Source organism: Coregonus clupeaformis, chromosome 7 (assembly GCF_020615455.1).
Source record: "Coregonus clupeaformis isolate EN_2021a chromosome 7, ASM2061545v1, whole genome shotgun sequence".
NCBI lineage: Eukaryota > Metazoa > Chordata > Actinopteri > Salmoniformes > Salmonidae > Coregonus > Coregonus clupeaformis.
Window position 1 is genome coordinate 26,401,877 of NC_059198.1, and position 25,443 is coordinate 26,427,319.

Consider the following 25,443-nt stretch of genomic DNA (forward strand, 5'->3'; position numbering starts at 1 on the left):
CCTGCTAGAGAGAGAAAGAGTTTCCGCCGAGTTGAGCCGCTCCTCTTTTTCTCTGGTATTTTCACTTGTGTGATGATGGGCATAGAGAACACAAGCTTTGTCGAACCCATTTGATTTCTTTGATCCTGATTGACCCATGCAGTTTCTTAGGCCTATCACTATTTTGAACCATCAAATGAACAAAATAAAACCATGGTCCGTAAATAATAATGACATTGATGAGCAAATATAAAACTAGAAAATCAAATTAGACACTTTTTCATTTGAATTGAATAGTCACACATTTCTCTCTTTCTTTGAGAAAAGCATTTCTGGCAAGTTAAAGTGAAATGTGGCTATTTTTTTTCCAACCAGAGGCTCTTCTTAGTAAAACAAACAACAGAACACCCTCATATTAATTTGTATTTCTTTCCCATCCCCAATATACAAAATGAAATAAACAAAAATCATTATAAAAAAAAAAGATTAAATAGTTGATAAATAACCTACAGTAGTGATATGAATATTAATGATTAACCAATAGAAAATACAATTGGAGCAATGGAGTTGATAAAACATTGCATATTATATGGCATATTTATTGCATATTGCACTCATTTGGCTGTCAAAGATAATGTCAGCTTTAATGTCTTCTTTAAAAATAGATTCCAAAAATAGATTTAATATTATGACCGTGATATGATAATTATGTAACCTGGTCTAAATTATAATGCTTCTATTGCAATGTTAGAATCTACATTTGCACTGCAATGAACAAGATACCAAACAGGAAAAGCAGAGGAGCTGGATATGTGCCTCTGCTCTGGCCTAAAAGACATCGAGAGAGAGAACAGAAAAACAAGGTTAAGATTTGCATGTCTTCTGTCATTACTGTTACTATATGTTCCCAAATACATTCCTATACATTATAAGTACAATTATGTTTACGGTACATTACAGAGCAGATAACTAATTTCCCCTCTTTGCAAACCAAATTATTTCAACACTTTCTAAGGGAATCACATTTTTAAATGGATTTAGCACGGGCGAAGCATGCTAACCATTAATGCAACGTTTGACACCTTACCGGAAGTTGTTTTGATGATGGTGGTGGCAGTAGTTGTCATCGTCACTGCTGGTGTGATGGGGGTGGTGTTTGAATCTGTTCCATTCGTTGGTACCACCCTTCCTCCGGTCAGACCGATACCCAGCTTGTCAAGCTCAGACTGTAACTGCTTTGAGACCCAGTTCTTCACTACAGTGTTATTCTCAAAGGTTTTCATGTCATTTAGGTTGGAGCCGAGGAGTCCAGACACTTCACTCACATTAAGATCCTATTTAGAGGCCGAGAATTACAGAAAAAATGATAAGATGCCAATGAATTGAGTCACTGCCATCACAGGTCATTGATTAATGGTATGGGAATGAGCACATACCTGGACGACAGTTGAATCCAAACCAACAAAAGTGGAGATATCCATGCTAACATTGAGCCCAGACAGACTACGGATGTAGCTGGTACTGGCACCTCCTAAAGAAGGGCAACGAACATGGTGAGAATGGCATAGGGGTTCTTTAATGTCACCACCGAGCGAACTAAATATTTGCAATAACTTTTATTACAGGATATCCTAGAAATAATCGCTTTTCTGTATGTATCCAGAAAAGGGAACCCTTACCCAGGTATGGCTGAATGAGCTGGTAGGATGTTAGCTGATCTGCAGTGGCGCGGGTTTGGACGAAGTTGATAGGGAAGGCGATCTCAGCTACTGCAAATAATGCCTTCTTATGCGCTGAGGAACAGTTAGTGATTTCCAGAGCATCTGCATCTCTGTTGTGTTCAAAAGGCACAAGAAAAACACAAACTATGAACATGCAAAAAGAAAAGCATATGAAAATGATCCAACATAATTAACCCTCCCGTTGTCCTAGGGTCAAAATGACCCGCCACTGTGTTGAACCAACTTTATTTAATTTTTATATTTTTTGGATCATTTGTGAGAAGGAGGCAGTGATACTTTCTTTAAAGTCTCACTGCCTCCTTCTCACAAATGATCCCAAAAATATAAAAATTTAATAAAGTTGGTTTAACACAGTGGCGGGTCATTTTGACCCTAGGACAACGGGAGGGTTAAGGAGCGTTTAGGCCTGGATCCTCTGTCGAGGTCAAACACTGCCAGAGCACAAGATAAATGTGAAGTGGAGTGACTTGCATGACTCGACCACAAGGTGTCTCTCTTACACAGCAAGATCTGTAGATGATCTTACCTGAGACTGTCATTTCTGATGCCTTGCAACACACTGGGGTCCAGTGCACATAGGTTAAGCCCTCCAATTGAATTCAGTTTAGAGGCACCAAGCGAATTGCCAGCACTTAAGAACTTGGTGACAATAACTTTGGCCTGAAATTGAAAAGGAAGAAGAAAGATACATTTAAATCGAAAAGCCACTCATACACATCTTTTAGAAGCAAAATGTTTATCATGTTTTTTTTAAACACCATTTAAAGACGTTGTTGGTGTAAAGTTAAATAACCCTACTTTGCCGGAGTCCCATTCTCCATTGTCATTGTCCATCAGTGCTGCCAGTGTGTCCACTGTAGTGATGTTCCACTTGTTGATCTGCTCTATGGATGCCACACGAGACACCGACCCAAGCACCTGAACCTGCTGGTCTGAGAGACCTTCGGGGTACGCCTGGTGGACAAGACCACACCATAAAGAGCTGTTACCGAATGACCACCTCTTGGCAGACTGTGAGTTTGAAATCTGTTGTGATTTCCTGTTTTGTGTCAGTAAAGTTTTATACCTGGTGTAGCTTCTCCAAAATGACCTGTTGCATGCCATCATCATCTATCTTCTCAGTCAGGCTGGCCAGATTGTCCATTACTACTTGGGTGCTCAGACAGTGGTTGAACGTGGTGGTCTCATACCCAAAGGGGAACGCGTCATCACTTATGGTCACTTGAGTAATGTTGCCAAGGGAGTCTGGACATGCATTTACTAAAAAGACAAGTATTGAAAATAAATGTGATCATTCATGTCATAGAGGAGCCTCCACTATTAAACCACAGAACAGCTATATTGACCTGATATTATTTAAACCTACCAGTGCTTCGTTTGGATCGCAAAGACATGGTGCATGCTTTAAACAGCTTGTTCAGTTTCCTCTTCTCTGTCTTGTTTGTACGCAGTCTTTTCATGAATTTCTTCAGGAACATTCTTTTATTTAGCTGTGTCAGTCAAAAGAGAACACATTAAGAAATAAGAAATGCATAAAAGGTAAATGAGAGCTTTTCAAATTGAGATGGGTAACAATCTCAAATTATGTGAGGTCATTCAAAAGATAGGAGTAATACAAAATAATAATGTTTACATACTGCTTTACTCATCTCAGATGTATATACTGTATTCTATTCTAATGTATTTTAGACAATGCCACTCCGACATTGCTCGTCCTAATATTTATATATTTCTTAATTCCATTCTTTTACTTTTAGATTTGTGTGTATTGTTGTGAATTGTTAGATACTACTGCACTGTTAGAGCTAGAAACACAAGCATTTCGCTACACCCGCAATAACAGCTGCTAAATATGTGTATGTGACCAATACAATTTGATTTGATTTGAAAATAATGTCAAAGTGCTATGCAATTGTCATGTATAGTATACCGTGCTGATGTGTCTCCAGAAGTTTTCTCTTAAGTACAATGGAAGAATGTCAAGCTGCTCTAGAGTGGCCACATTCCATGTACTTGGGTTTCTGAACAGATAAGAATAAAGGCAGACTGATTAAGACAAAATCAATCGACAAAAATGCATTCATTTTTCAATTCATGCGTATCTACATGAACACAAATCAGCACAGCTCCGATAGCAACAATGTGACATACCCATATGTGGTCTTGCCACTGCAGATAACATTCTCCATAGCTGTAATCTGCTTATCTGAGAAGTCATTGCAGTTCTTTAGTTTCTCCAGGATGTAAAAGTCAGAGTTCTGAATGTAGTTCTCATCCAGAGTACAGGCCATGTTGCCCAGGACCTCGACATGATCTCGACTGAGCTGTGTCCCTTGGATGTTCTGGAATAAATCAAATGTCGTCATAATCACTGCTTTTAAACATTCAGTCATATACTTGTGTCTTTCGTTTTGAATACATAACTTACCAGGCACTTTTTGGCATTGTTCAGTAGCTCAACCTTTCTTCCATCCAACGTGCTGGACAGGACGGAGAAGTCTGCTCTTCCTGTTTCAGTGAAGTAGGATCTGCAGTTGGTCTGTTGTATGTTGGTGTAGCTGGAGAAAAATACAAACAGTTTACATTGTCTTTATGCTTCATTTATATAGCATTTTCATTTGGTTATGTCAGCGTAATAAACTAACAGTAATTAGTTAAACTAACATTAGTTACCCTCATTTACAATGTATTTTACAATGTCAGTGACATGACCAACTTACCTGTAATACAGCAACATATCTGATGGATAGTTGACAAAATCTTGAGGACTTTCATCTTTGACGTTGTTCCACATGCAAGTTAGCTGTAAAACAAAATGTCACTTTCTCATATGTCAGTAAAATAAGCTCCTTGAAAACAGAGAAACATATTCAATCAAAACTTGTTACTGGGTTTCCAGTAACTACTGTCATTCTTGTGCTGAGAGAATACATGCTTGGATTCATGTAGCCATGAAAAATAAATAAAAAACATTTGCATTATAATTCATACAGGCACATTAACAATGTAATCTGGAGGCCTGGCTACCGGTTTTGATTGAGTAGGGCCCTTTAGTTGATGTAGAGAAAGTTTTTATTTTTAATATTCACCTGTGTCTCCTTGAGAACCACCTTTCTTCGACCGACCCTACGTCTGCAAGCTCTGATGAAACGTTTAATTTTTGTTTTGGCGAAAGTCTGGACACGAGAGCAAGTGAATCCTTGAAGAACATACTCAGAAAGGCTATAAAGAAATCAATGGAGTACATTCATTAGAGTTAATACATTAACTATAAATGTCATCAAACCACTTTTTGTTCAAGTACATAATAAAAATGTATCCCCATGGGAAAATGCTACATTTGTATGATTTCTGCTCAGCTATTGGTCAGGACCGACATTCTCTAAACACTGTTACACTTACTCATCAGGCTCATCCAATCCATTTGCTACTGTATCAAAGAACAGCACTGCCTATAAATGAAACAGAGAGAAACAGATGTGTAGACACATTTATAGACGTATAATACACATGTTCACCATTGTATAATTGTGTAAATGTTGAAGGTCTACACAGCTTTTGAATACTACAAACCCCTCAATACCTGCTGAGGTTTCCATTTTTTCTTGTTGATGTTCAGAGCAATGAGTGTTTGATTTCCAGTTGTTGGGAAATTCAGTAGATTCCTGGGAATTTCGGTTGCCATTTCATCTGGGACATTGACTATCAGTTGCGTTGGTGCCGTGTCAACTGAGATGATCTGAATAAGTAATACAAAAACATGTCAACATTTCTAAATGAATACTGTTATTATGATTGATTACCCTTGATTTTTTCATAACACATTTCAATGAGGCATGTAGAACCTATAAAAAGCTATTATCATTACATTAGATACACTATTATACTCATACTGAAAAATATTGGGTGGGAAATTTATAACGCCTACTTCACATCAGTTAGTCTAGCTACTGTTAGCTAGCCAAGTACATACCTTATTAACATAGATCTGTTGCACAATTTTTGGAGCAGTCAGCATGTTGGTAACAAATGTTGGGTTGGCGGATGTTGTTAGAACCTGCTTCGCGGGTATTGCGGTGAGTGTTTGGGTAGGAATACCTCCCACTAAAGAGCCCAGGTTTATTAGAATGTTGGGATTGTTTATCTGAAGAAAGAGAACATTGAATTATTAAATATCCTCTAGAGTGGAGGTAGAAAGGCTGGAATGGTTTAAAGCAGGAATCATGGTTGTGAATGATGCTCACAACCAATACGCCACCAGCAATAAACCTATTAAGAAGTGAATCACCTGGAAGTTTTGGGTGATGAGAATCTGTATGATGGACAAGGACTGTCCCAAGTTCCATCCAGAAATACTGCTCAGAGTACTCAAGGATTGTAAAATCACACTGGGCGGGGCTGTAGTGATCTGGCCAGTGGTCAGACTTGTGACCTGCGGGCCCAGGGCCGTGATTGATCCCAGACTGACAATTTGGATATTCGATGCCAGTGCGGAATAAATCTGGAAGGAAATGACATCAGCAAAGATTAGGTAACAGTATCACTTAACCAATCAATGGATTGTGATAACATGGAAATAATGGCTCATACTGTAACATTTAATTTACTTGTGTTCAAAACACAGGTCTAAGGTTAAGATGAAACAAAAATGGAGACAGATCACGATGGTGCTCACCTCTGAGTCCACGTTATTACAGGATTGGTTCAGGTTGCCCAAGACAACCACACTCTCTGACTCATTGAGCTTAGAGTAAGCGGAAGCTGGGACATAACATTGTAAGTGTGGTGGAAGCCTAAAGATATGGGAATAAAACAAAAATATGAAATAAAACACTGAGTAACACTTTCTTGGATTAGAATTTCCCCATAGCGTCACTCAGATTCAATGTAGACTGATGTCTGTTATCATACCCTTGACATAAACGCAATAAATAAAGTAAGTTAGTAACATAAAACCAATGATTTTAGTGGCTACTGTTCCAAACTCACTGCAGTGGGAGGAAGTTGGAGTTCTGCAGGAAGATAAGCTCAGTATAGCGTTTAGTCAGATTTTGAGGAGCTCCAGCGAAATTGAACAACTCAATGTTGACAGGGTTCACGGCAAATAGTTGTAGCTGTAAAAACCAAACAAAAAGACAAACCTTTGGTTATGTATTTTTGGTAATGTATGATGTCCCTTCATCAAAACAGGCAGGTGCATAGGCTTACCGTTGACTCTGAGCCAAACGTGTTGAAGTCTTCAATGGTCACAAAGGTGATGAACACACCAATGTAGTTAAGGAACCAGGCGGTGGAGTTGAGCTTTGGGTCAGTGGGACTATAACACTTGGGTGCTGCTGAACCTACAAGTCACAAATCAATAAATATGTGTTTAATGTATTTGATGTGAGAAATCATTTTAGCACAAGTTACACCAAATCATTTTTATTAAAATGGCATACATCCTTGAGGAATATCTGTCATGAAGCAGAATTTATGAATATTCTTTGGTAACAGCCTTTATGTTGAAAAATATCCATTCATGCAATTTGTAAAGTACAATATAAATATATGTATAATGTAAACTGGAGTAATCAGTAGTCAGTACTAAAACACTCACTTCCTGTGTTGAGGTAGGTCTTTATGGTGTTGTACGCATCATCTTGAGTTATGGCTGAGCTGTTGAAAGTAAGGTTGCTTCCCAGTACAGATACACTGTCAAAACCACAGCAGACAGTCATCAAACTTTTCTTCCTTTTATTCACATTAAATGATGTAGATATTTCTGTGTAATAGCATCAGCAAATGTAATGTATTTCCAGTGTGGTAGCTTACAGTCTCCTGAAGGGTAAGCAGGAGGCGTTGAGTGTGTCAGAGGACTGGAGCAGGTCTCTGTTGAGGAACTTCAGGTAGTTCCTCAGCCTGTTGTCAAACCAGCGGTCAACCTCAGCCTTGTCATCAGTGGTCAGAGCCAAAGGCCAGACGCAGGGCAGGACTGGACGCTTCACATCATCTGGAAGAGTCTCCTACAGACAGATAATGATCAAAGTCAAATGATTAAGAGAACGCATCATTTAACAGAGGTTTTTCTTTCGGTAAATCCTAAGAAAGGGATACTCAGAGAGAGGGAGTGAGTGCTTGAAAATGGTGACCACAATCAGCAGTGTGTGTCCTTACGGTTTCCAAGAACTCAGGAGTTTTTTTGTAGTTTCGGAAGATTGTGCAGAGCTTAGTCTTGTTGTCCACCACCTCTGGCTTCCTGAGGAAGGTACCGAGCTCTGAGGGATGCATGGTGTTGAGCAGCTGGAAACACAGATAGCATATGATACACAGTGACTTTCTAGGCCAGAACACACTTTCCAAAAGTTGAAGTGTAGCTGAAACACGTTAAATGTACTGTACCTCAGATTCCCGCTGTGGTGGAATAAGGGAGAGGAAGTTGGTCAACTTTGGGAATGGAAAGTTGAGGAAGGATTGTCTCAGGAACACGAAGAAGCTGTTGTTCCTATAGCAACGTAGTGGAGTTGATTCTGCGGACAATGAAATACTGTAAATTATCTCATCCCTCATTTGGTCCAAAACTGCGGCCCTCAGACCATGGTATATAAAACACATTATTGTATATTATCATGTATTTAGGGAGAATTATAGAGAAGGATCATGAGAAGCTATTACTGTTACTGGTAACTAGTACTTTGTTGAGGGAAAATGTACTTGCTACGATTGTAATATGTTGTTGTCTCACCTAGCTGTCTGGAAAGATTCACCCATTTTGAATGTTATATAATATTTGTGCATCTCTGAGCATTGTCTATTGATTCCTGGGGTTATTTCATGTTTTCATGTGTATCTGAGCTATTGCCATTCAAGCAGGCAGAAATACAGCCGATATGATGAGTTTTGCATGATATTATGACATAAAACATTTAAATACTGTAGGTCAGTTAATGGTATGACAAGACAATTCTACAGGTTAACCTATGAGATAATGACTAGGTGAATACCTCTGAGAGACATGATGATTTGATGCTGGACAGCAGCCTGTGTGCCATTGGACAGCGATGGTAGGATCGAGTTTAGCAACTTCACTCTGTAGATGACAGAAACCAGAAAGAGCACCCATTGATATGCATTATCAAGAACAACTAAGAGCAGTAATGTACTGTACACGAAGGTCAGTTGCAAACATGCATCACATTATTGGAAATTATTAGTGTTTCTATAATACACTGTGCTGATCTTACGGTTCTTGGCTGGTGTTGCAGTCTCTGTGTCTGACGATGTTGAAGAGGGGGGCCACATGCTCCTCTGTCAAGTTGGGTAACAGGGGGCGGAGTCTCTGACCCAACCACACCAGCACCTCAGGGTCTTTGATGGAGGGATCTGATAGGTTGGCATTGTTAAACACCTGCTGGAGCAGCACCTGGCGCACATCCACCGGAAGGTGAAGACCCTGAAGGACAGAAGCACATGAGAAGATTGTACTAAGCAATGGTATATAGGAAATAAGGCAGTGGTATAAGAATTGACCATGGACATCACTCATCCATACCTCAACAGCTGGAGAAACGATGTCAAAGAACTCGCCCAGATCTCTTGTAAGCACATGGATCAGTATGATGTCGACATCTCCAGGGTTTCTAAGCTGACCAGGGGTGGAGGCCACCTCCGCCAGCTGCCTGGGGCTCAGCATAGGCAGGACATCCACCTACACAGTGAAATAAGAACACGGATTCAGACTGGTTACAAATGGCTCTTGGATGAATCAGTAAGTTCAAAAGGTCAAAATCATGAACTAGTACCAACCACTGAGAAGTTTCCATGCAGTCGTTTGAGTTCTTCTAGGGGGGCAAAACCAACAAACGGCCCAAAGTACTTTTTAAGCCAGTCAGTGCTGTTGGTTGAGTTGTTGACACAGTTGGGGTCTGAAATAATAAAAAAATATTTTCAAAGACTGGAGAAAAATAGCCGTCTTTCTATCCTAACTGATTACAATTCCTTTGTCTTCACCATGCTTAGTAAAATTACATTTACAGGTATCATTGACGTTGCAGAATTATTTAAATATACCTTCAGTGTCATTGCGCTTCAAGAAGGGCTCAATGAATTCAGTGTAGATCAAAAGCTGTCTTTGTCTGTCCATAGCTGAGTTAGCTGGTTTAGGGTTAGCTGGTTGATGACCTAGAGCTTCCACTCTGCGAAGGCAAAGACACCACATTGAAGTACTAGATCAAGTGAGGGCAAATAGTCAACCACACTGAAATAAAATTGATGTTTTCACATACAAAATCTGGTAGGTCCCACAGGTGAAGTTCTTGGTGCTGAGACAGGACAGGAACTCTCCGGAGGCTTGTGGGAGGAAGGGTTGGAGATTCCCCAGGAACCACTTGCGGGTGTGGTTTGGACTTCTCAGGTCATGCTGACTAAACTGGTCAACTACTACCTCCCCAAGTACATCTAGCACCAGAGAGATGGATGGGCCGCTGGGCTGGTAAGACTGAACACAAAGACAACACAAAGACAACTCAGAAGATGTTCTCTTGGATAAAGACTTTTACCCACAATCTTCTGACTTTACTTTACAAAGACAAATTCAAGAAACTCTTAAAGAATATGTTTCAAAAGAAGCTGTTCAAAAGAGGACATTGTATTATCATATCCTTGTACTCCCTGACGAAGGCCATGCAGCCGAAATGCGTCAGAGTTTTAAAACTTTGTTTCCATTGAACATGGATACAAGTAAAGGCATTTTAATTAATTATATGAAGAGTGCCTTGGTCCTCCTTTCTTCTGGATTTTTTTTTACCGTGTTTGAAAACCTGTGAAGAGCCTCGTCAAGAAATGCAGAATTTTTGGTGAAGAACAACTTCCACATTTCTTTGGGATAGGTCATGTTGCCTGACAGTTTGCATTGCAGGATCTCAGAGAGTTGCTCTGGTTTTAGCTGGGTACGCTGAGAGGGCACAAAGAAAACACATACATTAAGACATTTATTTTTGGAAATCAATTCATCCACCACCTCAAAAATGTAATCAATCAAATCAAACATGTTACATGTAGAATGTGGGTTTCATAAATACACACAATGCAGAGTGTCAAACCTGAGGTAGGCAAGCATAATGTTGGATGGTAAAGTTGCAGAGCATATGGGTCATATTCGTGCCAGCCATGCAGTGTTCCACATCAGTGCTGTGAGAAGGGAAATCATATCAGAAACAAGACATACATGAATAAACATAATTTATTTAATGTACTATAGACTATTATAAAGATGTGCTGTGTCTTTAAATTTGTTATGACTGTTGTATAGGGTAAGGGGTAGCACTCACGTATTCACTCCAGCACAGATGTGGCTCTCTGCAAGAGGAGATGAATATTAATTACTATCAAAGTTCTGAGTTCAAAAATCTGATATGGTGTTCAAAACACTGCCTCACCATTGACTGGGGGGGTCACAGAGCACTGGTGGAAAGAACAGGCATAATGTCAATCTCATGGAATTCAATTCAGTATATTTAATTCGGACCATAGTACATGTATTGTTGAAGAATAAAAATTATTTTATTGAAACATAATGATAATATAATGATGTCGTTGAGATTTTTCTCACCCCAAACTTAAAGGGAACGACGTTGCAACCTGATGTAAGACAAAACCAACAACAGATGTCAGGACATGGAAAAATACTACATTGAGTCACAGCTCACAATCACATAATCATATCTAAATCCTGACTCACCCGGAGGAGCAGCATCCATTATGGAGTCCTGTATGTCTCTGATGACTGATACCAAATCAGATGGGGCAGATGCAGCAGCCCTGTCCAGCCTGTTTAATCTTTGATGAGAAATAAAAACTGATGTAATTAACTCTGCTAACATACAAAGTTGTACAGTGTGGGTGTTCTTTTTTTTCAAAAACATTCCTGATACTTACATGCTTCTGAAAGACTCACACTCAAGGTTAGCCTGTGAGAGAGAAAAAAAATCAAAAGGAGTTTAGCAAAACTTCAATATGCCCAACAAATATATAATTTGAAGTGTGCTTAAGGTAGCGACAGTACCCCTCTTATTAGCATCTGCAGGTCATGGAGGAAGTCTCTGAGTCTGGTGTCGTTGTGGAGGTGGTTAAAGACTCTGTTAATAATGTCATCTCTCTGTGGAGGTGGAGTGTGGGGCATCAGCAGCAGTTCTGCTATCTGCTTTGGAGAGAGAGCTGGCAGGGCATCCAGCTGAAAGACAGATGAGACACACATCATTGTCACACTGATGAATATTGTGCTACAAAGACATAATCACGTAGCCTGATCCCTTAAAGACATCCAGTTATAGAAATATTCTGAGTTGGTAGAATGTCATGTAAATGCTTACTGCAGAAAAGTTTCTGTGCAAATCAAAGAAGTGCTGTAGAGGTGGGAAAATTGAAAATCTCCCAAAATATCTCTTAATTGAATCCAAACTCCCATTTGAAGGACATCCCATCATATCTGAAAGAAAAGTATGCAATGTATCGTATTAGCTTGTTCACTCAGTTCAATACATTATTTGAAAAAAGACACACAAAATCAGTCCTAAATGAAACAAATCGCCATATCAAAATAAATACCTGAATGTCTGTGTTTTGAGAGGAATGGGTGAATGAAGCATGTGTAGACCAGTTTCTGTCTCATCTCATCCATTGATGAGATGTGATCACTCAGTCCCATGACACTGTAAGTAATGAGAAAATCAGGATTCAGAATACACACTTTTGGTATTATCAATAGGATATGTAACATTTATATTGAAGAAGATTATGAAACAAATATGTTGATGAACTGAAAAATGTATTTGTAATTGTCTTTGTGTTGTACATACAGGGCTTGGTAGGCTTGACAGCTGAAGTCTCTAGTGCTGAGGCAGGATAGGTACTCCTCTGACACTGAAGGTAGGAGGGGCCGCAGTCTGATCAGGAACCAGAAGCGGATGAAGTTCTCATCACCAAGGTTCTCAGCACTGAAGCTGTCTGTCGGAAGCTGGCCAAACAAGTCTGTGAGGTTTGGCCACAAACCCAAACTGCCATTCTAAAAGGGAAGGATTTCACAATATGAGTCACATTCCACAGTGTTATGACATTTGTCTTGACTTTAATTGAATCTCTGATGATTGAAAAGAAAGTATTCTTACCATAATTTGGTGTGGTCCTGTCAATGAGTTATCCAGTGTCTTGGATAGCTCTGTGACCAATAGTTTCAGATTTTCTCCAGTGAGGCTCAGGTTAGAATGGGGCACACATCTCAGGACCACAGCCAGGTTTTCTGCTGCATGGGATACCTGTGACAGGGGAAGACGTATCATCATGAAGTCAATAAAGATTTAAAAGGATTTTGGAATTGGAAGTCCCCAGTGCAAGAAAAATGTTAAGTTAAAGGTAGACTCAGCAATTGCCACGAGCAGCACTGCAGATGATGAGCGAGATGCAAGACTTTGCTCCCACACAGTCACATACAGTATCTGTGCATGTACATGGGTTTGCTTCACGCTGTTAGAGCCCCGTAGGTACGGGACCAAAACAGTGGGGGAGTTGAGCTTTGCGCTTCAACACTCTTAGTTGTTGCGGAAATTGACCCACTACACTCTTAGAAAAAAGGGTTCCAAAAGGGTTCTTCGGCTGTCCCCATAGGATAGCTATTTTTGGTTCCAGGTAGAACCCTTTTTGGTTCCAGGTAGAAGTATTTTGGGTTCTGTGAAAAGGGTTCTACATTGAACCCAAAAGGGTTCTACATGGAACCAAAAGCATTCTACCTGAACCAAAAAGGGTTATTCAAAGGGTTCTCCTATGGGGACAGCAGAAGAACCCTTTTAGGTTCTAAGAGTTTATGCTGTTTAATTTGGGCACCTACGTCATATCGCCGAGTCTACCTTTAAGATAATAAGAAACAATGAAAGAACAAACACCCATAATAGTAGCATTAGGAAAAATGATGCCTATCAACTAGGAGTGGCCTACTTGACGTCAATGTATTGGCTTGAAATGTTTTTGTTGGAACAGTCTAGATTGTTGAAATACTTTGGCTAAGAATCACAAAGCATCCTCTAGATAGTGATCCCCTATTGAATGAGAGATAATTTGGAGGGCTTAACCAAGGTGAACATAGTGACAGATAAAACTCACCGAGCACATATCATCATTGTTGCCAATGTGACAGACATCCATGGCACCAACCATTGAATACATTGAAGAATTAGAACCCATTGGAGGATTTAATAAGCTGAAAAATAATATAGAGGCATAATATTTAGTGCGAAATACTACTAATGGTCATATTCAAATGATCGGAATCAACTAGACAAAGTCTACTAAGTACATAAGGCTAATAACATAACATATGTATTTAACTCACAAGACATGGTCGAAGACAGCAGTAAGGTCGTGTGGGATCTGAGTCTGGTTGTTGGGCTGGAAGCGTCTCAGGGCAGGGAGGACCACATGCTGGAACCAGTCCTCAAGGCTGGTGATGCTGAAGTTACTGAGAGAGGGAGTCTGGCTGGGGACTGTCTCATTCGTCAGTGTGAAGTTGGGGGAGAAGTGTCCAGCTAGCTCTGCCAGGATCCAGTTCACTACTGCCTGGGCCAGAACATGCCGTCTCTCCGAGCTCACATTTCTCTGTGGGGAGACAGTACATAGTGCATAGTACATAGTTTCAGATTGGACTTACATTCAACACTAGGGAAAGGAAATCATTTGTTCATACTTGTGAGATTGTAAAAGACAACACATACCGCTCGAATGCTGCCCACCAAGGTCTTGATGAAACTACCCAAGGGCCTCAGGAATGACAGGAAGTTGTTTAGAGTCTGCAACCATAGATTTGTAATCATTAGTTGGTTCATACTGTACATGGAGTTGATGGCAGCAAAAGAAACAGCCTTTTCAACATATTTTCGTTGTATTGTTTGTATATCCTTGTATTTGAAATTTGTTTGACTGTTCTTGTCTATCAGTGTTTTGTTACTTGTCATGTTTTGTGTTTTTTTGTGTGGACCCCAGGAAGAGTAGCTGATGCTTCTGCAAAAGCTAATGGAGATCCAAATAAATAAAAAAGAAAGAAAGAAACACATAACCCACTCTATCAAGTTCATGTGGTCCTGTGGCATTGCCTGCAGTCATGTTGGACATCATGGTTGAATTGTACATTGACTGATTCAGGTGATAATTGTTCATTAGAGGTCCAAGCAGACTCTGGAAGACCAGGCTGATGGTGCCATTGACCAGGCCTCCATTTCCGGGGTGAAGAACCAACTCAGCCTTCTGTTCCGGGCTCAGCAGTGCCAGGACTGATAGCTGTGGGAGAGAGAACTTTAATCTTGATTCCTGTACCATCCTATAACATCTTAATGACATCCTGTATCTTCCTGACATTACAGTCCCTGCTTTATTAAGAGCCCCTATAAAGTTCTATACTTACACCACTGAAATTCATGTTCAGTGCAAAGAAGTCTTCATAGTCAACCAAGGTAGAGAAGGATCTGAAGTTCTGCATCAGCCACTGCTCACTGCTGTTCCCATGGATGAGGCATCCTTTTTTAGAACACAAACAGAACTCTTAAATCACATCCTACAGATTACCGCATTCACCAGCTAAGTACAAAATGCCAACAATTCCAATATACTGAGTGACAATATCCATCAATAATGAAATAAATAGGCTACCTGCTGTATCATTTCTCTCTAGAAACCTGCGCATGAAGGACGTGTAGACCATCCTTTGGCGTTGAGGGTCCATACTCAGGATATTCATATCCAATTCATGTACACTAAAAATTATCACAACAAATTATTGGAAACACAAGTATTGGAAACACACAAAAAATCACTTGGGAAAATGTGAAACTCACAGAGCCTGGTAGGTCTGGCAGGTGAGGTCGCTTGTGCTGAGACAGGAGAGGAGGCTTTCTGAGACAGAGGCCAGGCGTGGCCTGAGCTTGAGCTGGAACCACACTCTGGTGAAATTGACGTCGTGGAACCTGGGCTTTGAGGTGTTGAAGCTGAGCCCATTGATCAGCTCCAGGATGGGCTGCAGATCCCTGCTCAACCTCTGTATGGGAAATAACAGTGATGTCAGCATAAAGCACATAAAAGTCCACTTCATGCTGTTATAATATGTGATGGAAATGTTAATGTTGGTGCTTTCCTATTCTATACATTTCTATATTCTATTCATGTGCTGTTCTAATAACACATTTCTGTGTTCATGTAAGTGACTGATCGGACGAATCCTCACGTATCAGTATCTGCAATTTGGCAGTATGCCCAGACCTTGTTTTGAGAACGTGAGGAGAAAGATATCTCAGTTTCAAGGTCTCCGCTTAGAGAGAAGAAGCCTTGTGAGGTATTGGTCTGTCACATGTTATGAACCAGTATTGGTCGGTCACATGGATGAAACAAAACGGTAATGATTAATTAATTATGCTAAATCATGCAAATATAACTTGTCTGTGTATAGCCGTATATAAGATAACTGCTGGGACTGCCCCGGGGGCTTCTGACAGATGTGCACTATGGTGCATTGAGTTGGTTGGAACATCTCCAGCGTGCTGACAAAAACTATGATTCATTTAAGTTTGACTTTGAGTGTCCCTGTGTAAGAATTCATGGCATTTTGTCAATTTTCCCCTGAAACTGTTGATCAAATGTGTCTCTCTTGTTGTACTGTACCATGAAGGAGTCTGAGTAGAATTGAAAGGCCTCTTCCATAACTCCTTTGAGCCTGTCGATGTGCTCCTGTGTGTCGTTGATCCTCCTCAGCCCAGCACAGCTTAGGAAGCTGTCAAATGTCGCATTTGAAAACTAAAAAATATAGTGATATAGAGATAAAAATATGAATCTCTTGTTAAGGAATTTTCTGTGAGGTATTTGTGTAACTTGTAGGGGGGGAAACTCACAGGAGCACATGCACCCTCAGTCCTGTTACACATTCCATCGGTGGAGTTTCCATGGGTGCTAGTGATTACATAGATCACAAGTTAAGTCAATCTCTTAGCCCCCTGTCTAATCAGTTTTACATGACCACAGTGGCAATGAAACAAGAAACATACCCAATTTTATTTAACTTACCTATTTCCCCCATCGCACAATGTAATACACTAAAAAAAAGAGATCGTGATATCAGCATTGCTTGAAACCTGAGTGGCGCAGTGGTCTAAGGCACTGCATCACAGTGCTAACTGTGCCACTAGAGATCCTGGTTCGAATCCAGGCTCTGTCGCAGCCGGCCGCGACCGGGAGACTCATGGGCGGCGCACAATTGGCCCAGCGTCGTCCAGGGTAGGGGAGGGAATGGCCGGCAGGGATGTAGCTCAGTTGATAGAGCATGGCGTTTGCAACGCCAGGGTTGTGGGTTTGATTCCCACGGGGGGCCAGTATAAAAATATATGTATTCACTAACTGTAAGTCGCTCTGGATAAGAGCGTCTGCTAAATGACGTAAATGTAAATGTGAAACACATTGACATATGCTGCATTATCATATGGATTTAATCAAATTGTCACAATCAAACTGGTTTTTGATGACTTAACACACCACAATAGGTACATCCACTACAACTGATCCCATCATTCATCAGTTGAGAGGCTCTTAGCAAAACCTGTTTTTATTTTTAGGAACAAGAGCTACTGTTACCAAGTGTTTCGGATCTTGAAAACCCTGTTGTTGTGTATAGACAATAATGTATGTTACCTTGGCTGACCCAACGGTGAAGAAACCTAAAATAAACAGAACATTAAAATGAAAGCATGAAACAGTAGGCAACTTGGCTCTGTTTTATGTGTAACATTGAGTGCCAGCCTTTTATTCTGATGTTAAGTGGGTCAGAAAAAATCTCATATGCATGTCTTTAAATCAATTAAGAACAAAGTTAACAATGGAGGAGAAGGACATTTACCCACCTGATCCCAGGACAGCTAAGGTGAGGGCAAGACAATACCCATGATGTCTCATTTTGGCACCACAAGTCATTGGCTCATCCAAGAACTACATTTATGTAAAAAGACAGACTTGATAAAGTCACAACAGATTCACACCTTGTTTCTTCCCCTACTATACCACCACCAATGACAGTGGGGCAGAGAGATTCTAAAAGCCGTAATAAAATGGACATCTTACAGAAATCATATTCATGTTAAATTGTTGTACTGATGCTCAGTATTGACATAGATCTTACATGAAGATCTTTTGATTTGTGCAAGTCATTGAAAATATGGTTTGTTAGCTATTTCCACTCTATTCTGTCTTTTTCCTTCACTTTGTCACCCACATACCGATAGGTTGGTCACCAGTACAATGCCACCCATGCAGCCTCTAAAACAGTAAGCTGTTTTCAAGGGGATCTTGTGTGTGCTCGAAAAGTACCCAAAACCTTGTCTAAAAGTTATGTTATAATTGAAATATATCTAGACAGTTTCCTGAGACCAAAAATGATTTTAAGTATGCCTATACCAAGATGACAGTAATAAGATTTCACCGTAAAGACAGGGTAACGCCATCTATCCCCAGGCATGTATTCTCATTAATCATATACAAGGAAAAACTTTTGACTGTTTTGGTTTCAGCTAATATGAAACACTATTATAGGTATGGAAAATCTGTAAAAAAAAAAAAATAATGACATACAATAATTTGGCAAAACTAATATTTTTCAAGAATAAATTATTATGTTCATCCATCTATTCATAATTTGCAAAGTGAAAAAGTAATCCTTTACGTTTTTAATAAACATTTTATCATATTCATATTTATCATATTCATAATAGTAAAAGGACAATGAAGGGCTCACCTGACCTGACTGGCTGACGATGTGAGGTACCACTGAGCGAGAATGGATAAGTGAGTGACATATGAGACACCCACAGGAAACATTCCTCAAAAAGGGTGGGGAAGGGTGTGCACAACAAGCAGCCCAACATAAAAGATGGATTAAGATGAGATTTCACTTGGATTAAGGACAACCAAAGTTGACAAACAAGCTATACCAGTATAAAGTTATTAAAATCTGGATAAATAAACTGACAAAACGATTCAAAAAGTAATTCCTCCAGTACGTGTTTTTGCATGCATGTACACTAAGTTTACAAAACATTAGAAACACCTGGTTTTTCCATGACAGACTGACCAGGTGAATCCAGGTGAAAGCTATGATCCCTTATTGATGTAACTTGTTAAGTCCACTTCAATCAGTTTAGATGAAGGGGAGGAGACACGTTAAAGAAGGATTTTTAAGCCTTGAGAAAATTGAGACATGGATTGTGTGTGTGCCATTCAGAGGGTGAATGGGCAAGACAAAAGATTTAAGTGCCTTTGAACGGGGTATGGTAGTAGGTGCCAGGCTCTCCGGTTTGAGTGTGTCAAGAACTGCAACGCTGCTGGGTTTTTCATGCTAAACAGTTTCCGGTGTGTAGCAAGAATGGTTCACCACCAAAAGGACATCCAGCTAACTTGATACAAATGTGGGAAGCATTGGAGTCAAAATGGGCCATCATCCCTGTGGAATGCTTTCGACACCTTGTAGAGTCCATGTCCCGACGAATTGAGGCTGTTCTGAGGGCAAAAGCAGTGCAACTCAATATTAGGAATGTGTTCCTAATTATGTAAATATTAATCCAACAATACAGCATCTGTTTGCTCTCTAGGCTAGGGTATATTTGTACGAAACAAACACAAGGCCAAAAATAAAGAAATGTGCACACTCTATACAACCTAGTTTTTATTATATTGTATGACTGAACCTTCGTGACACAGACGAAGGCACTCTGTGCCGAAACATTGGTTCAGTCATGTAATAAACATGAAAAAAAATTTGGGGTAAAAACAAAAACAGAACATCTAGGAATATTATAGATTGTGTGACTTTCTTAAAAAAATTATAAGTTGAAGATCTGTTAATATGTACCTCATTAACATTTGCTGAGTGTTTGTCTTCAGCTTCAACAATACATAATAAATAGAGAGCCAACATCACTTTGACCTGACACTGCTTTCCTGCTCTTTATTGACATGTAATTTCCCCCCATCTTCTTTGCCTTCTTTTGCCAAAGGCAGTTTAGTGGGTTAACTTGGGGGGGTTTCAAGGGGCATTCTGTGACAAATATGGGAACTTCTACGTAAATAGAAAACTACGTCAATCTAAAGTAATGTGTAGGTAATGTGTAGAGTACACTACGTTCCAGTAGGTTCTTGAAATGAAAACAATGTGATCGTGGATGACAATTATAGGTATAAACTTGAACAAACTCGATCAAGAAACACAATCAAACAATGCATTCTCCTTGGTGAGAGAAAACAATGCATTGCAAGACCCTATTTGTATGAGGGTTGTTAAGTACAGTGAGGGAAAAAAGTATTTGATCCCCTGCTGATTTTGTACGTTTTGTGACACTCTGGCTCCACGGACCTTGATATTTGAGCCAGGGTTGTGTAGTTTCATTGTTTGGGTGTATTTCTATGTTGGGGATTTCTGGTTGTGCATTTTCTATGTTTGGTTAATTGTTCTTGATTAGTCGTATGACTCCCAATCGGAGGTAACGAGTGTCAGCTGTCGGCTCGTTATCTCTGATTGGGAGCCATATTTATACTGTGTGAGTTCACTTTGTGTTGTGGGTTATTGTTTCTTTGTTGCTGTTAGTAGTATTCAGTATAGAACTTCACGGATCGTCATTTGTTGTTTTCTTCGTGGTTGCTTTAAGTTAATAAAATCATCATGTTCACTCGCAACGCTGCGCATTGGTCTCCTCCTTCAGACGGTCGTGACAGAATAACCCACCAAAAAAGGACCAAGCAGCGCGTCCAGGAGCAAGGGGTCTGGACACAGGAGTTATGGATGCCTCCTAAGGACTTTTGGACATGGGAGGAGATTCGGGCTGGAAAGGGTCCTTGGGCACAACCGGAGGAACATCATCGCCCTCGTGAAGAGCTGGAGGCAGCTGCAGCCGAGAGGAGGTGGTCTGAGGAGGAATATCACCGCCCTCGTGAAGAGCTGGAGGCAGCTGCAGCCGAGAGGAGGTGGTATGAAGAGGAAGCGCTGAGTCGAGGCTGGAAGCCCGTGGTTACTCCCCAAAACATTTTTGGGGGGGCACATGGCTGGCGCCTGGGCAGCAGGAGGCTGCCACAGGGAGAAAAGGAGAGAGGGCTATCGGATTACGGGAGCCATTGGCGAGTAGAGGGAGGGAAGTTGTTGTGGCACGGCATGAGAGACTGAAGTGTGTTCCCAGTCTGGTCGGTCCGTTCTTGATCCCCAGTTAAGGCCAGTGGTGGGTGTTCCCGGTACGGTCCGGCCTGTTCCTACTCCACGCACTCAGGTCCACGATGTGCGTCGCCAGCCGGCCTGAACTGGCCGTCTGCCCAACGGGCGCCTGAACTGCCCGTCTGCCCAACGCCGCCTGAACTGCCCGTCTGCCCAACGCCGTCCTGAACTGCCCGTCTGCCCAACGCCCGTCTGAACTGTCCGTCTGCCCAACGCCGTCTGAACTGCCCGCCTGTACTGAGCCTGCAAAGCCGCCCGTCTGCCATGAGCCTTCAGAGCCGTCCGCCAGACCCGGAGCCGCTAGGAGCTCTCCGCCAGACAGGATCAGCCAGAGCCTTCGCCAGACAGGATCAGCCAGAGCCTTCCGCCAGACAGGAGCAGCCAGAGCCTTCCGCCAGACAGGAGCAGCCAGAGCCTTCCGCCAGACAGGAGCAGCCAGAGCCTTCCGCCAGACAGGAGCAGCCAGAGCCTTCCGTCAGACCGGATCAGCCAGAGCCTTCCGCCAGACAGGATCAGCCAGAGCCTTCCGCCAGCCATGAGCAGCCAGACCCGTCAGCCAGCCGCGAGCAGCCAGATCCGTCAGCCAGCTATGAGCAGCCAGATCCGTCAGCCAGCCACGAGCAGCCAGATCCGTCCAGCCAGCCATGAGCAGCCAGATCCGCCAGCCAGCCACGAGCAGCCAGATCCGTCAGCCAGCCATGAGCAGCCAGATCCGTCAGCCAGCCGCGAGCAGCCAGACCCGTCAGCCAGCCATGAGCAGCCAGACCCGTCAGCCAGCCATGAGCAGCCAGATCCGTCAGCCAGCCATGAGCAGCCAGATCCGTCCAGCCAGCCATGAGCAGCCAGATCCGTCAGCCAGCCATGAGCAGCCAGATCCGTCAGCCCGCCAGGATCCGCCAGATCCGTCAGCCAGCCAGGATCCGCCAGAGCCGTCCTGCCAGGATCCGCCAGAGCTGTCCAGCCAGGATCCGCCAGAACCGCCTAGCCAGGATCCGCCAGAGCCGTCCAGCCAGGATCCGCCAGAGCCGTCCAGCCAGGATCCGCCAGAGCCGTCCAGCCAGGATCCGCCAGAGCCGGGCCCAGCCAGGATCCGCCAGAGCCGTCCAGCCAGGATCCGCCAGAGCCGTCCAGCCAGGATCCGCCAGAGCCGTCCAGCCTGGATCCGCCAGAGCCGTCCCCGCCAGGATCCGCCAGAGCCGTCCCGCCAGGATCCGCCAGAGCCGTCCCGCCAGGATCCGCCAGAGCCAGCCAGCCAGGATCCGCCATCTAGTCAGGTACTGCCCCTTAGTCCGGTACTGCCCCGTAGTCCGGTGCCGCCCCTTAATCCAGTGGGGTTTAGTTGGGGGGTGGTCATGAGGAAGGGAATACGGAAGCGGATAGTGACTAAGGTGGGGTGGGGACCACGACCTGGGCCAGAGCCGCCACCAGGGACAGACGCCCACCCAGACCCTCCCCGAGACTGTATGCTGGTGCGCCCGGAGGTCGCACCTTTAGGGGGGGGTAATGTGACACTCTGGCTCCACGGACCTTGATATTTGAGCCAGGGTTGTGTAGTTTCATTGTTTGGGTGTATTTCTATGTTGGGGATTTCTGGTTGTGCATTTTCTATGTTTGGTTAATTGTTCTTGATTAGTCGTATGACTCCCAATCGGAGGTAACGAGTGTCAGCTGTCGGCTCGTTATCTCTGATTGGGAGCCATATCTTATACTGTGTGAGTTCACTTTGTGTTGTGGGTTATTGTTTCTTTGTTGCTGTTAGTAGTATTCAGTATAGAACTTCACGGATCGTCATTTGTTGTTTTCTTCGTGGTTGCTTTTAAGTTAATAAAATCATCATGTTCACTCGCAACGCTGCGCATTGGTCTCCTCCTTCAGACGGTCGTGACACGTTTGCCCACTGACAAATAAATGATCAGTCTATAATTGTAATGGTAGGTTTACTTGAACAGTGAGAGACAGAATAACAACAAAAAAATCCAGAAAAACGCATGTCAAAAATGTTATAAATTGATTTGCATTTTAATGAGGGAAATAAGTATTTGACCCCCTTTCAATCAGAAAGATTTCTGGCTCCCAGGTGTCTTTTATACAAGTAACGAGCTGAGATTAGGAGCACACTCTTAAAGGGAGTGCTCCTAATCTCAGCTTGTTACCTGTATAAAAGACACCTGTCCACAGAAGCAATCAATCAATCAGATTCCAAACTCTCCACCATGGCCAAGACCAGAGAGCTCTCCAAGGATGTCAGGGACAAGATTGTAGACCTACACAAGGCTGGAATGGGCTACAAGACCATCGCCAAGCAGCTTGGTGAGAAGGTGACAACAGTTGGTGCGATTATTCGCAAATGGAAGAAACACAAAATAACTGTAAATCTCCCTCGGCCTGGGGCTCCATGCAAGATCTCACCTCGTGGAGTTGCAATGATCATGAGAACGGTGAGGAATCAGCCCAGAACAACACGGGAGGAACTTGTCAATGATCTCAAGGCAGCTGGGACCATAGTCACCAAGAAAACAATTGGTAACACACTACGCCGTGAAGGACTGAAATCCTGCAGCGCCCGCAAGGTCCCCCTGCTCAAGAAAGCACATATACAGGTCCGTCTGAAGTTTGCCAATGAACATCTGAATGATTCAGAGGAGAACTGGGTGAAAGTGTTGTGGTCAGATGAGACCAAAATCGAGCTCTTTGGCATCAACTCAACTCGCCGTGTTTGGAGGAGGAGGTATGCTGCCTATGACCCCAAGAACACCATCCCCACCGTCAAACATGGAGGTGGAAACATTATGCTTTGGGGGTGTTTTTCTGCTAATGGGACAGAACAACTTCACTGCATCAAAGGGACGATGGTCGGGGCCATGTACCGTCAAATCTTGGGTGAGAACCACCTTCCCTCAGCCAGGGCATTGAAAATGGGTCGTGGATGGGTATTCCAGCATGACAATGACCCAAAACACATGGCCAAGGCAACAAAGGAGTGGCTCAAGAAGAAGCACATTCAGGTCCTGGAGTGGCCTAGCCAGTCTCCAGACCTTAATCCCATAGAAAATCTGTGGAGGGAGCTGAAGGTTCGAGTTGCCAAACGTCAGGCTCGAAACCTTAATGACTTGGAGAAGATCTGCAAAGAGGAGTGGGACAAAATCCCTCCTGAGATGTGTGCAAACCTGGTGGCCAACTACAAGAAACGTCTGACCTCTGTGATTGCCAACAAGGGTTTTGCCACCAAGTACTAAGTCATGTTTTGCAGAGGGGTCAAATACTTATTTCCCTCATTAAAATGCAAATCAATTTCTAACATTTTTGACATGCGTTTTTCTGGATTTTGTTGTTGTTATTCTGTCTCTCACCGTTCAAATAAACCTACCATTAAAATTATAGACTGATCATGTCTTTGTCAGTGGGCAAACGTACAAAATCAGCAGGGGATCAAATACTTTTTTCCCTCGCTGTATGTGATTACAGGTTACCACGTTCTTGTACTTTATAAAACACTATGAACAACACCATGCAAGTTCTGAACGTCACACAAGAATGCGACACTAAATCTCAAGTTACAGTACCAGAGAACATTATTTAGGACCCATGGAGCTTGAATAGGACATATGCACTAAGACCATTATTGGGAAGAAAAATGTAAACTATTTTACAGTGATATGTTTATTATCGCAAAATGATTTAGGCTAGATAGTCATTAATGTCACCACTTTGGTTACACAATATTGTGCTTCAAACATCTTTCAATGCTCTAACTGCTGTAATTTAACTGCTGTAATTTCAAGTTATGCGCAACACTTCAGTCTAGGGATCTAGACATTAGTAAAGGTGTATTCTGTCAAGGTGGCAGTTCCAAAAGCTACAAGGATATTCATTAAAAAGGTTGACATAGATTTAAATGGTTGACAATATTCACAAAATACAATAGGCTTCTTCTGTATGTTTGTGGGTTCAGAAGGATTACCTCCTTATACAAAAGTGGCTTAGGTTAGGTGTCTCTGATGAAGCTATCAGAAAATTTGCATCTAGGAGGAGAGATCATTACATTTACGTCATTTAGCAGACGCTCTTATCCAGAGCGACTTACAGTTAGTGAGTGCATACATTATTTTTTATACTGGCCCCCCGTGGGAATCGAACCCACAACCCTGGCATTGCAAACGCCATGCTCTACCAACGGAGCTACATCCCTGCCAGCCATTCCCTCCCCTACCCTGGACGACGCTGGGCCAATTGTGCGCCACTCCATGGGTCTCCCGGTCGCGGCCGGCTACAACAGAGCCTGGATTTGAACCAGGTTCTCTAGTGGCACAGCTAGCACTGCGATGCAGTGCCTTAGACCACTGCGCCACTCGGGAGACTCAGAACCCCAGGAAGATCAGCTGCTGCCTTGGCAGAAACTATTATTAAACACAAAAAAACATTTAATAATTGTAATGAGACTGGTGAACGTGATGATTAAGTAAGAAT

The 25,443-nt window shown here is 42.3% G+C and overlaps 1 protein-coding gene across 1 annotated transcript; it reads right to left on the reverse strand.

Moving 5' to 3' along the window:
* Positions 1-394: 394 nt before the first annotated feature.
* On the reverse strand, positions 395-16,675 carry mslna (mesothelin a). Its single transcript, XM_041864481.1, has 50 exons — positions 16,625-16,675; positions 16,398-16,529; positions 15,578-15,777; positions 15,393-15,496; positions 15,148-15,260; positions 14,808-15,023; positions 14,462-14,536; positions 14,083-14,345; positions 13,854-13,950; positions 12,866-13,012; positions 12,557-12,762; positions 12,306-12,409; positions 12,071-12,186; positions 11,764-11,931; positions 11,656-11,668; positions 11,311-11,339; positions 11,138-11,162; positions 11,030-11,057; positions 10,802-10,889; positions 10,507-10,653; positions 9,986-10,197; positions 9,771-9,895; positions 9,507-9,625; positions 9,253-9,408; positions 8,945-9,153; positions 8,705-8,790; positions 8,103-8,230; positions 7,878-8,003; positions 7,536-7,726; positions 7,321-7,415; positions 6,930-7,063; positions 6,711-6,835; positions 6,397-6,514; positions 6,010-6,222; positions 5,695-5,865; positions 5,305-5,460; positions 5,124-5,173; positions 4,811-4,943; positions 4,442-4,524; positions 4,150-4,279; positions 3,873-4,063; positions 3,652-3,742; positions 3,088-3,211; positions 2,788-2,981; positions 2,520-2,675; positions 2,248-2,381; positions 1,659-1,810; positions 1,416-1,510; positions 1,067-1,313; positions 395-807 (listed from the first exon to the last, which is right to left on the reverse strand). Exons 1-50 carry the CDS (start codon positions 16,655-16,657, stop codon positions 734-736), a joined length of 6,522 nt encoding a protein of 2,173 aa, XP_041720415.1. The 5' UTR covers positions 16,658-16,675; the 3' UTR covers positions 395-733.
* Between the last annotated feature and the right edge of the window lie 8,768 nt (positions 16,676-25,443).

Excerpts from the sequence above, each read along its gene's own strand:
- mslna (XM_041864481.1), bottom strand. The coding sequence starts at position 16,657 with ATGTGTAACAGGACTGAGGGTGCATGTGCTCCT. Across the intron at positions 5,461-5,694 it reads AACAGATCTATGTTAATAAG|ATCATCTCAGTTGACACGGC; the intron begins GTATGTACTTGG and ends TTACTTATTCAG. Across the intron at positions 2,382-2,519 it reads GAGAATGGGACTCCGGCAAA|GCCAAAGTTATTGTCACCAA; the intron begins GTAGGGTTATTT and ends TTTCAATTTCAG.